Here is a 13,949-nt window from a genome sequence, read left to right on the forward strand (position 1 = left end):
AAAGCGTTGGTAACTGAAGGATTATATGAAACAGGCACGTGCTGTCTGTCTCACTGTTGGTACCAAGACATCCATCTACTGTTATCCTGCTGGGCTGGCTGGTGCACCATTTAGGCTTTTTGATTTGTCTGATTGTCTCCACACTGTCCACAGCGTGTGTGGAGAGGCAAAGGGAAAGTGTGGTGTGTAGTTCCCGTTTGTGTTACATAAAACCCAAAATTTTCTGACAGACGCACGCAACAGCCCCGTGAGCAACCTCTCCTGCTTTAAATGAGTTTCCACAGCATTGCCTGCACAGATCCGTAGACCGACCCGCTACCCGCGGCCGCGATTATATAAAAGTCTAAAGGCTCATTCAGGCAGACCACATGTTGTGTGTGTGAGCGCACGCATCCCATTCTTTTCTAATGGAGAATTGCGTGCAGCCCGTCTAGCGCGATACGGCAAGAAACGCCCAATTTAACGCTGAGCGCATGAATCAGACCGACTGGCGGGACACATTTAATTTGAATAAAGTTTTGACCAACATTATTCAAATTATTATTATTCAAAGAACATGGGTGTTACTTTGTTTCTAAGCATGCTGTGGTTGTGTGTTGTGTGTGTCCTGCCAGCAGCAGCTGCTGCTCTCTGTGTGCTACTGTGAGGTGATGACGTTGTTTGGGCAGAAACAGTGCTCTCTGATTTTCACAATAAAATGTCACCCGCCTGCGTTTAGTCCCGTACCACCCGTCCCTGTTAACTTATTAAAGTATATCTTCCCCAGTTTTAGCCCGTCAAATGCAGGTCCCCACTGGGTATCCGCGCGCACCCGGCCCCTTGCAGGACTTCTGACACACACACACACACACACACACACACACACACACACACACACACACACACACACACACACACACACACACACACACACACACACACACACAGTGTGTCATTTACAGCAGGGGGGCTGGGCTGGGTTCTTCATGCACATGCACACGCGCAGAGTGTGCGGGTCCGCAACATTTTTTTTTGTCAGTTTTTTTGTGTGTTTTTATCGGGTTTCCACAGGTAATCTTTTTGCTAAATGTAACACAAACATCAAGAACAGCACTTTCCTTTCCCTCTCCACATGCTGTGGACAGTGTGGAGACAAACAAAGAGCCTAATGCTGCATTCACACTGAGAGAAGCCAAGCTAATGGTTTGCTTGGTAATTCAATGTATTCTCTATGCAAACCAGCTTTAAAAATTTCCAAGCTTTATTTCCAGCTTGGAAATTTTAAAAGCTGGGTTGCCTAGAGAATACATTGAATTACCAAGCAAACCATTAGCTTGACTTCTCTCAGTGTGAATGCAGCATAAGGGGGATTATTTCCATCACATCAACTAGTTCTCTGTTGTATTTCTTCATGCACGCGTGCATGCGTGCGTGCGTGCGTGCAAGTGTGTGTATGTACGTGCCACAGCGCTGCCAGTCAGAAAGCAGTAGCTGTTTGTAAATATACTGTGATGCACATCAAACCGTGAAAAGAAAATAACATAATATAAAATATTTTGTCTTGTCCTTTTTTCGTGAACTAAAATGAAGACAGATTTTAGCCCAGTCTTTATTTAATTAACTACATTTTCGTCTCGTCTATAATCAACAGCGCGCGTATGCGCGTTTTGGAAAGATCAAATGTATATAAATTCAGCCGGCTACACCAGGCTGACGGATAGCGCGAACCACGGATATGCATTCTCTAAAAATAGGATCGGTTCTATTTTTTACGCACGCATTTGCGTTTTGTACACAGACTATCTGGTCTTCCGCACATATACTCCCTCCTTGGTGGTGTAGCCAGGGGCTTTTCGCACACGCACAGACAGCGCACGTTTTCTGGTGTAGCTCGGCCGTCCTTCACGTGGGTTTTCATCTCGTCTAGTCTAGTTTTCGTAATTTGAAAAATTTGCGTTGAGAGACGTTGACAAACATATTTCGTCATTGTTTTCGTTATTGATTACATGTTTGATTACATTTACTGCATTCAATAATAATGAATATGATTTGGGACAACACGTCACATCACAACATGTTGTGAGCTTGTAGATCTCCATCCCATCTTCTTCTACGTGTGTGTGTGTGTGTGTGTGTGTGTGTGTGTGTGTGTGTGTGTGTGTGTGTGTGTGTGTGTGCGCGGTATAGGCCATCTGCTTTATGTTAATATTAAATAAAGAAATGGTTAAAGCGTTTAAAATCTAAAGTGACATGTAGATGCGTTCCAGGACTTGAAGGGTTAATTTATATATATTTATATATCAATTATACTAATTTATATTTTTATAGTTATTATCAACTCACGCTAAATAATAATGCTCCAATATCCTATGGAAAATTTAAAGGAGCAGGAAACGCCGCCTCTTTATTTGTTTTATGGGATTTCAGAACACGAAAAGAAATCTGAAATGTAGGCATGGTTATCTGCTGTTGTGGGGGGAGGGGGCGGAGTAATGCGTGCACATCATTGTGTTAGAACTATCAGAGAGAGACAGAGCGAAGCTGTCGTAAAACCAGCCATTGGAGGTGTAAAAAGTATAAAGATTCGGCAACTCCATGTTCTATAACCAGTTAAAATGGGCAAGTATTTTACAAACAAGCTGTCTGAGCTTTTATCCATGGACAAACTTTCTCCAGCTCTGGACTGTTTACCACGGAACCGAAGAAGAAGGGACGCTAGGCTAGCGCTGATAGCTATTTTCTGTGTAGTGTGTGTGTGTGTGTGTCGTGACAGTGCGCGCACACACACACCGTCCACACACGGAAAATACCAGATCTACAAGCTTTCGCGACGCGTTGTGAGCTTGTATATCGGCTATGTAGCTATGCAGCCGAGCTAAATAGCCGGAGAGCTGAAACCAACGTGAGCTTGTAGATCTGATATTTTTCGTGTGTAGACGTTGTGTGTGTGTTCGCGCGCACTGTCACGACGCACACACACACACACACACACACACACACACACACACACACACACACACACACACACACACACACACACACACACACACACACACACACACACACACACACACACTCACACTACACAGAAAATAGCTATCAGCGCTAGCCTAGCGTCCCTTCTTCTTCGGTTCCGTGGTAAACAGTCCAGAGCTGGAGAAAGTTTGTCCATGGATAAAAGCTCAGACGGCTTGTTTGTAAAATACTTACCCCCCCTTGATACAACTCTATATTAAACAAACGTTAATATTAATTAGATATGCCTACGTCACATTTCACAATAGAACAGTGTGAGCTAATATTTAATGAGTGGCGCGAAATATTTATTTTCGACCTAGAAACTGGAAGTACACAGAAATAGCTACAGAGACAGCAGAAAGCTCTGAATCCCCAAGCCTATGGGCAAATTGAACCATATCACTGCTCCCTATCACAAGTGACTCATTTATATAATATATATTTACAGAAAAGGTGATTTTGTGTTTCATGGACCTTTAATAACATGCGCTTAGATCTCCCTACCTCAGCATGCAATTGTTTTTAACTTACTAATTCTCTTTTTCTTGTCAAGGACCCCCAAATGTATATTTGGCCACAGACCCCCATCTGAAGAGGTTAGGAAATGTCAAATTATTCAACATATTTCCAACTCTGTATTTTAACGTATTTTATTTTTTCAAAAATAGCAGATGTACAAGCTCATAGTGTGGTGTAAAAGTGACGTGCTGTGAGCTTGTACATCTGCTATCTTTGAATAGCCAACGTATACTGTATGGTAAGGCTGGGCAATAAATAAAATGTGAGGTATAAATACAGACGAAGACAGCTTGAAATTAGGTATTGGTTTATGTGTCAAATGAACTAACAGACACACTATGCATGCACGTACTTGTAGCACATGCAAAAAAGCAGTCAATCTGCAACCTGGATTGGAAAATGGAAATAAGGCATTTAATGTCTTTATTCTATGTGTACTGTGCAGTGTGCAGGCATGGATATGCTATTCATCATCTTGTTTAGGCAGGCAGTGGGCCTGAAGCAGAAAAACATTAAAAACTATAATGCAATTGTTTTTACTAATGTCGTGAGTAATATCGATATTGAGGTATTCAACAACGTGGTAGAATATCGAAGGTTTTTCTAATATCGCCCAGCCTTACCGTATGGATAAAAATTATTGTGATGTTGTATTATCACATTTAGCTGGGGACGCCCTGGAATCCCCCCAAAGACCCCTGGGGGTCCATGGACCCCACCTTGAGAACCACTGTTCTAAATAGCTGCATGTGATGCTGCTTTGATTGAATGAATAAAACAGAATAGACACTTACACTTCTTCACTCCTGGTGTCAGCCTGTTCTCTCCACCATGGTCCACACTGGAGTTGGAGGAGAGACAAAGTCAGGCCTGAATATTCTCTATGATAATATCTATCTATCTATAAATTAGGGAAACCACGTCTGCGTGTCTGTGTCTGCGTTGACGTCATCCAATGGGAAAACCCTTGAAATAACAGAGTGATGTCATCAACTGGGTAATGTCACCCAGTTCACGTCCCAGGCCATATATAAGGGCCACGAGAGGGTCTGTCTATGCCCGTAGCCAATCCGATGGGCATAAACGGGCATATGTCCAAAAATCTTGGCGGATTGGTGAGCTTCACATGACATTTCAGCCAACCAGACTGTAAATGGGCCAATCTCCATGATTGGTCAAGCTTCACGTTACATCATAATATCTTACTATAAAACTGGAGAAGCGGGCGCTAACCTCTAGTATAAACTAGACCAGGTTGACCAGGTTGACCTGGTTGTGCCAGACCCCCTGTCTGTCATCATCATTTATGACATCATGCCTTTTGTAGGCATGTCATCATCATGTCATCATCATATATACCCTTTATATAGAAAACCCGGACAGACCGACATTTGCTTATGTAGGCCTACCCATTTCATGGGTCTGGCAACAATGATTGACAGCATACTCTAAACCTAGATCATTTGGACAACAAGGCTGTGGGTGAAAGCTCATACTGTTCAGTGTACTGATACGAGGGGATTTGAGTATTAATCCTATATTAACATTCTTCTTAAGGGTTGGACTGGTGAACCGTCCGGCCGGTCATCATGCAGGTGGACGGACGGACCTCTGATGTCACATATAACCATATAAGTAGTTCCCAATGCAGCTACGCCCACATATGGAGCGTGTTGTCTATGCTCAATCATCATTGTTATGGCATCAGGGAACTAGAAATGCAATTCTGTGAAATTGCGAGTGTTGCCTATGTAAAGGCTGGATAGCCAAAATGTCATGTGAAGCTCGACCAATCCTCAAGCTTGCACCACTCCTCCATTGAACTAGGCTTCCTAAATAATGGTGATGTCACAGAGAATGCTGCTTCCTGATTGGCTACGAGTTTACCCAGAATTGTGTAGAACTATAGTGTGTTGCCCTCTGAGCAACCATACTAACAAGTTGGCCCCATATATGGGCACAAAAGGGGGCATGCACATTCATATATGGGCATATACTGATACTGATCTCCATAAATGGAAATAAAAGGGACAAGGACTGACACATACAGAGATCTCATGTAGTCAAATCAGCGGGGTGGTGTAGGTGTGAGGGACGCGTAGTGGCCTGAACCTCTAGAATGTATGAATGCACAGAATCTCTGTCTGTGTGAGTTCTGCATCTCGATGAATTTCAGAACAGCTGTTGTCCAGTATACCAAAACTCACATAACTCTATGTACCCGTCTGACTCTGTATTTCCATGTTATGCCTATGGAGATCCCTGATGTAATAAATATGACACCATAGTACTTACATCATAGACTAGCCTCAAGTGGTTCTGCACTAAGTTACTGAAGTTACAGGTACAACAGGTATTACGAGGGATGAGCAAGGGATGTGTTCCTAACAACATTACATTAGTACTGCAAGACAGGCTGTAATAATGGAGTGGCTCACACACACACACACACACACACACACACACACACACACACACACACACACACACACACACACACACACACACACACACACACACACACACACACACACACACACAGCACACACACACACACACACACACACACACCCTCTGATGACAAGGACCTTGACAGATGACAGACTGGGCCACCCCCACTCGCTTAGGTAAATACATGGAGATGGGCAGTCGTGCACATGCACGCACACACACACAACCTTTACATGGACATGACTACACTTATAAAGTATATGGACATCTAAAATGGACATTTGTATGTTTTGTGTGAATGAAGCAACAGGCTCCCATGTACTTTAGTCGTTGATATCTTTTTTTTAAGGTTGGTCTAATCCCGTTTATCTTGTTTTATTGCTGATATCCGTGGGGCTGACATGTATACATTTCACAGCATTTTTTAAAATACTGCTTTTTTAAATTGTATGTGACGAATACAGGTTGATTGATTATTAGTTTTTGTCTCAAACACACAGCCTACCGCTGCCAGAGTTGAATTTCCTCCTTTTTTTGCATGGTGTTTACACATGATCTGAGTAGACAGCACACACTAGTGTTTAATATTTTCCCGAATTTAGCTCATTTTAAAAAACGGGATTTTTGGGAGCTTCTCCCGGGCTCCCCGGTATTTCCCGTCAATAATAATAATAATAATAATGAATAATGTTTAATAACCATGGAACGGCCTTTATAGGTGACAGTACCCCTTTAACCCAACAGGGGGCGACATTGCGTAGCCTATCGACTGCATTTCCACGTGGTGTCACTGACAATAGATGATCTGCAAGCTCACAACACGTCGTAGATTAGACGCTATGTGAGCTTGCAGATCGGCTATTTTCAGCATGACACTCGCAGGAGGGAGATGCTGTTGGACACGCAGTTGTGCACAACTCTTCACAACGCAACGCTTCAATGTTCCTCAATGGCTCATTATAAAGCATTGCATTACATACACAATTGGATATATTTGGGGGCTTGCAAGATCATTCTTCATAGTTCACCCCAAGAAAGCAAGGTAGACCACAAATGTATTACTTACAGTACAGCAGTTGGATTATGTATAAACGTGGATTTATAGTATTTTCTTCAAGGCACGATTGCCAACAACAGACTTGTTTTCCATCAGTTTCTATTATTTTCTGCTGGAAAACATCACGTTATAAATAGGCTAAGCATACAGGTGGTCTCTCTGTAATGGTAATAAAGGGACTGTTGGAAGTGGAACGCAGTATAATATCGGTGCCACGCCATGTTAGATTTAATCAATTACGTTTATTTAGTAGGCCTATTGTATGGGACGTGGCTTTTTAGAATTCCACGGCATCTGACCGCCTCCCGTGATATCAACAGCCAAACTAAATGTCCATACAAGTTTTAATCAGGTATATTTATTATGTCCAAAACTGGGCAATTCATCATGTTACAGCAAATAGAGAAGCCCACCCCCACCTGCTGCTTGTCGCTGCTAGAGCTGCGCCCGGCTCGTTCTCGAGATTGCGCGCTGCGCAGCGGCTGCGGCTGCGCTCATCAAAGAGGCAGTGCAAATCAGAGAGAGATTAATTTGTGGTTGGATTATTGTAGGCATATTGACGTTCTGATTCATTCTGATATATATTTCTTCCTGTTAAAAAAGGAGGCGAGGATATGTGGCAAGCAGCCTATTGCCCACGCACTGTAGTAGGCCTTTCTAGTAATAATTAGCCTAATTTATATAAGAAAAAGACAATCTCCGGGATGACGGTTCCCGAAGCCAATAACTGGGAGGGAAATTAGGTGTGCTCAGGCCGGGAGTCCCGGTATCCCGGTTCCCGGCATTAAACACTAGCACACACTATGAACATTCACACACAGACGAGGTCTCTCCTACCTAAGACTGTCCAGTCTATAGTGTGGATCCTTCACAACAGCAGAGAGCATCGCTTCTCCTGATTTTCCTGGATGATTGTAACTCAAGTTTAGCTCTCTCAAATGGGAAGGGTTGGAGCGCAGAGCTGAGGTCAGAGCAGAACAGCCTTTCTCTGTGACCAGACATCCTGACAAACTACACACACACACACACACACACACACACACACACACACACACACACACACACACACACACACACACACACACACACACACACACACACACAAAGTGAGAATTTTCACGTTACATTTTCTTTCCTTTAATATAGACATTTATTTTGTTTTATTTAGACAAAGTTGAACAAGGTTACAGGCACACTGACTTCAGAGTCTCCAACATGCATTGTGGACTCCCCAGTCCCACAGCCAGAAGGTTCACGCCAGAATCCAGCAGGTCAGTGTTGCTCAAGTCCACTACTTTCAGACTACAGTTGGAGCTGATAGCTAATGACAACTCCTGACAGCAACTCTCTGACAGGTTACAGCCACTCAGCCTGGAGATAAATTAGTGATAAAGCATTTTTGATTACATTTTCTGCAAAAAAAAAAAGATAATATAATATATTAAATAAATCAAATTATCAATGCACCTACAGAGCTTTATTGGAGGCTTTGAGTACGGGCAGCAGCCTCAGAAGAGCCTCCTCTGAAGCAGAGTATTTCTTCAGGTCAAACATGTCCAGGTCTTTTCCTGAAGACAGCAAAATGAAGACCAGAGCTGACCACTGAGCAGGAGAGAGCTTGTCTGTGGAGAGACTTCCTGATTTGAGGTACTGTTGGATGTCCTCCTCTAGAGAATGATCATTCAGCTCATTCAGACAGTGGAACAGATTGATGCTTCTCTCTGGAGATGGATTCTCTCTGATCTTCTCCTTGATGTACTGGACTGTTTCTTGATTCATCTGGAAGCTTGATCCTGTCTGTGTCAGCAGGCTTTGTAGGAGTGTCTGATTGGTGTCCAAAGAGAGGCCCAGCAGGAAACGAAGGAACAAGTCCAGGTGTCCATTTGAACTCTGTATGGCCTTGTCTACAGCAGTTTGGTAGAGGTGATTTAACTTAGGTTTGTCTCTAAATAACTTGGGCCAGTTGAAGAATGCCCTTGGTCCTGACAGTAGGTTGACACCATGCTTGACAAAGGAGACAAAGACATAGAGAGCAGCGAGAAACTCCTGAATACTAAGATGGACAAAGCAGAACACTGTTTCCTTGTACATCCCAAACTCCTCTTTAAAGATCTGTGTAAACATTCCAGAGTACACAGAGGCATCTCTGATATCAATGCCACACTCTCTCAGGTCTGCTTCATAGAAGATCAAGTTGCCTTTCTCTAGCTGTTGAAACGCCAGTTTCCCCAAAGACAGAATGACCTTGCTATTTTTTGGAGTCTTGATAGAATGTGTCTGAGCTCCATCATGATATTTCACAATCTTCTGTTTGGTCTGAACCAACATGAAGTGGAGGTACATCCCAGTCAGGTACTTTGGCAGCAATCCTTTCACATCTGTTCTCAACATGTCCTCCAGAACTAAGGCAGTGATCCAACAGAAGATTGGGATGTGACACATTATGTGGAGGCTTTTGGATTTCTTGACGTGTGAGATGATTGGGCGTGCCTGCTTCTCATCCCCAAATCTCTTGATGAAGTACTCTTCCTTCTGTGGATCGGTGAATCCTCTGACCTCTGTCAGCCTGTCAACATAATCAGTTGGGATCTGATCGGCTGCTGCAGGTCGTGTAGTTATCCAGATACGAGCAGAGGGAAGCAGGTCTCCCTTGATGAGGCTTGTCAGCAACACATCCATCGAGATTGGCTTTGTGACATCTGTTACTATCTCATTGTTCTGGAAGTGTAGAGGAATCCTCAATTCATCTAACCCATCAAGGATGAACACAACTTGGAACTCTTCTAAGCTGCAGATTAGTGGTTTCATGATTCCACCAAAGAAATGATGAAGAAGTCTCACCAAGCTGTACTTCTTATCCTTCATCAGATTCAGTGATCTGAAAGTGAGTGGAAACATGAAGTGGATATTCTGGTTGGCTTTGTCTTCTGCCCAGTCCAGAGCATTCTTCTGAGTTAAGACTGTTTTACCAATGCCGGCCACTCCCTTTGTCATCACTGTTCTGATTGGTTTATCCTGTCCAGGTAAGGGTTTAAAAATGTCTTCAAATCTGATTGGTGTCTCTGGTCTGGCTGTTTTCCTGGATGCTGTTTCAATCTGTCTGACTTCATGTTCTTTATTGACCTCTCCACTGCCTCCCTCTGTGATGAAGAGCTCTGTAAAGATCTGATTCAGAAGTGTTGGGTTTCCCTCTTTAGCATTCCACTCTGACAAATTCTCACACTTCTTCTTCAGATAAGACTTGAGTTGTCGTTGGCTGATAGGAGCAAAAGTTTCTAAACCAAAGAATGGGAGACATCAGTGAGTGTGTATAACATAAGTGACTGCTCAGATAATAATTAAATATGTGTATCTTTATTACTGTTGTTATTGTGGCTATGTTTCTATTAGCACAGACCTTATGATGTTTGCATTTGGCTACATATACCTTTATGATTGGTGAGGATTAAATCCTCTTGATTTTTGATTATTGGTTAAGTCTTTCTTAGTGATCTCCACCATGTTAAAGGTGTGAATAAAGTCTTTCTTACTGATCTCCATCAAGTTAACCCTTAAGTTCTGTTCAGATTCACTACACCTTCGTTCTGTTCGGGTCATTTTGACCCGGTGGATATTTGGTTTAAAAAAAACAACACTAATATAAATTTTAACTTAACAAATCATCATGATACATTGACTTTGACTCAATACCAAACAATTCATATGATATATTTGGTAAATGTTTGCATTTCTGCTTTGCTGTATCACATTAAACACTGAAAGAGCTAGGCGTTTTTACTGATTTAGCTGAAATCCATGTAAAAAAAAACTACTTCATTTAATACTGGGCAATATTGCTCATGCTTATAGGAAGGGGGGGAGGGTTCGGAATGGGGCTTCGGAAGGGGGGTGTTAGAAGTGGGGGTGACTGTGTGTCTGTGTTTTGGCATAATACTGTGTATTTCTGTGCTTCCGGGTCAAAATGACCCGAACAGCACTTAAGGTTCAAAAAATATGAGGGGGGTGTAGCATGGGTGTAGTGCAAAAATATTTTTTTTACATGTTCATCTCAGAAGAATCTTTAAGGCCAGTGAGTTTCAGGTGGAAACATTTTTAACTTCTACCTTTTTTTTCCAAATGAAAATGTAAAACGGGTCAAAATGACCCGAACAGCACTTAAGGGTTAAAGGTGTTAACAAAGTCTTTCTTACTCATCATCAGGATGTCAGCCAGCTTCTCCTGCTTCTGACTCCTCAGGAGGTGCAGTGTGATCTTCAGAGCTCCCTCTGTGATGATTCTCCTCTCCTCCTCACCCTCACCATCCACCACCTCCCCCTCCTCCCTCTGACTCTCTAAGCATTCTGGGTAATCTGTTGTCAGAAGCCTCTGGAACCTCTTCATCTCTTTCTTCACCAATGGTACGAGATTCTCTTCAAGCAGCTGTAACACATTTTAAATTCAACAATATTGAATTGATTGAGTGATTGGAGCAGACAAAGGACCAGATGGGGAATTATATCTCCATGCTGGTGTCATGGAAGACGTCTTGGAAATGTATAATGTCTTCCATAAGCTGATAAAGATGCAGTGTCATTAAATAATAAATACCACACCTCAAACAGACTGCCAAGAGCAGAGTGTCAATGGCAGAAAGTCATAGAAAGTCTTCATAGACAAAGAGTTCTGGGATAAATGCTTTGGTGGACACACAGCCTAGGTGTCTCTATTGTGATCAACTCCTCATGTATTTGTAGATAAAATAAAGGTGTAAAGGTGTACATTGACAAACCTTAAATATGGAGTCCAGGTCTGTTTGATGTTCCTGAGCTGACTGACCACTGGAACCCTGCTGATGGTCTCTGTGGAGGACATGCGCGCGCACGCACGCACGCACGCACGCACGCACGCACACACGCGCACACACACACACACACACACACACACACACAAAATATGTCAGACTGGTGGTCATTGAGGTGTCCTTGTAATCATTGACCATTAAAATAAATTGAAAAAAGAAAGAAAAGAAAAAACAGTGATATTGTATTCTGTATTATCATGTTTGGTTCAGGAGATGATGCAAAGTAATGTATGATGGAAAGGAACATGGCTGACATCGCCATGGCCATGGGGCTGTTAAGTATGACATCATTTTGTAGGCAGAGGAGAATTTCTGCCCCCAGTTTCCGTGAATCTTTTTACTATTTTTACCATTTACACATTTTTCTTCTCTTTGTTGTTGAAAGGAAAGTGTTAGAATTATACTTTAGTCGTTATTTTTTAGTCGTTTTTTTAAATAGCGAGGGACAGAAAATGCTCTGGGGGCAGATTCTCCTCTGCCTACAAAATGATGTCACGGCTTAAAAGCCCCATAGCTCTATTGTCTTGAATGTTCAGGGCCTCAAACTGTACATATGTACCAAGTTTATTGTTTTTATAGATTTGGCACTTTCATAGATTTGGCACTTATCCTGTAGACTACACACAGACCCTCTTATAGACCACTTGCCTCCTTGCCTCAATAATCTCAGGACTTCTGACCTTAGAGTTCTGACCTTGTAGTTTTACATTCTGACCTCTGATCAGTAGAGTGGTGTCCATCTTTGAAGTCCATAAATCTACCCTTCGACTGGTCACTCTTCATGGAGACACAGCTGGGCACAGGAGACTCTGCTCTCTGCTGGTCAACCCTGACACCATGACAACCAACATGAAATATTATGTTTATTCATCAACTAACCTTACCAGTTGCTACATATCTATCTATATAATAAATAACTTATATTTAAATTAGGACATGTGTCTGTGTTCATGGTGAGTGCGTGCGTGCATGTGTGGGCGTCCATGCGTTTGTGGGCGTGTTTGTGTGGGCGTGCATGCGTGTGTGTCTGTGAGATCTGAGATTTCGCAATTATCTCGTATAATCGTCATAATCATTTCTCTTCATCTGTACAAATGCATCTATGTGTCATGTTGTGAGCTTGGAGATGTTTTTATATACAATTATTAAGGCCTTTTTTCCATATTACATAACTTATTTTGTTAGGCATGATAGCATTGTTGATGTATTAGTCAAGGACAGGTTGGTCCATATTTTATAACATCTGTCAAAATGTATAAGATCATTGTGTTTCAACTGGCGTGTTCAAACCGTGCAATAATGAAGATGATACATTTTCAGATGTTACAGCTAATACACCAGATGTTGTTGTTGATGAGGACAGTAGAGAAGGGGCCATTTTAGAAGTGAGATGTACATTCCACCACAGTCTTTAAGAGGTGCTAAAGTACCATCATCTTAAGGATGCCATTATACCGGTACTGCTTGGTTACACATGTAAACAGCTTGTGTTTATATTTCATGTCCATAAACTAGTTGTAAGAGGCCTGCAGATTGCAGGAATGCCTAAGCCAAAAGTTAAGAACTTGTCTAAATTCTGTTCAGTGTGTGTGCAGTCCACGTGAACTGCACACTTGTAGACACTGGAAAGTTCCATATCAGTGTGTGTGTGTGTGTGTGTGTGTGTGTGTGTGTGTGTGTGTGTGTGTGTGGGTGTGGGTGTGGGTGTGGGTGTGGGTGTGCGTGCGTGGGATCAAGACATATCAGTCAGATCTTTCAGATTCCATTCCATTATGCTATGGCTGCTTTCCAAAGTCTTTGGGCCCTAAGGCAATGTAGCTTGGCAGAGACCTACACTCAGAGGAGCTACTTATTATCGATGCTGCTGGCTTTACAGAGGACAGTGTTACTTGAGGATAGAAGGAGATCCAAGTTCAACCAGCTAAACTAGTTTTTTCTTTGGCAAGGCTACTTCAGTAATTTTCCACTAAGGTGAACAGGTGTGTTGATCGGATAGTCTTAGACCATGCGTAGGTGTGATGGGAGGTGTGCAAGTACAGCAAAAACGGAGGTACTTATTGTGGCCTCTGAAGGCGTAGCAGCCAG

The 13,949-nt window shown here is 42.5% G+C and overlaps 1 protein-coding gene across 1 annotated transcript in view; it reads right to left on the reverse strand.

Annotated features, from left to right (window-relative positions):
* Nucleotides 1-4,251: 4,251 nt before the first annotated feature.
* Nucleotides 4,252-13,949, reverse strand: part of LOC308296282 (protein NLRC3-like) — a gene marked incomplete at its 3' end in the record, with an annotated part of 39,379 nt that continues 29,681 nt past the window's right edge. Inside the window, exons 12-18 of the mRNA XM_080739502.1 lie at nt 12,580-12,693; nt 11,793-11,862; nt 11,215-11,443; nt 8,496-10,299; nt 8,225-8,395; nt 7,862-8,035; nt 4,252-4,357 (exon numbers count right to left, since the gene is read on the reverse strand). Of these exons, the coding sequence (XP_080595628.1) occupies nt 4,252-4,357; nt 7,862-8,035; nt 8,225-8,395; nt 8,496-10,299; nt 11,215-11,443; nt 11,793-11,862; nt 12,580-12,693 (2,668 nt within the window). The remainder of the gene's footprint in view (nt 4,358-7,861; nt 8,036-8,224; nt 8,396-8,495; nt 10,300-11,214; nt 11,444-11,792; nt 11,863-12,579; nt 12,694-13,949) is intronic.

Source organism: Nannobrachium achirus, assembly GCF_963921795.1.
Source record: "Nannobrachium achirus genome assembly, chromosome: 2".
Taxonomy (NCBI): Eukaryota; Metazoa; Chordata; class Actinopteri; order Myctophiformes; family Myctophidae; genus Nannobrachium; species Nannobrachium achirus.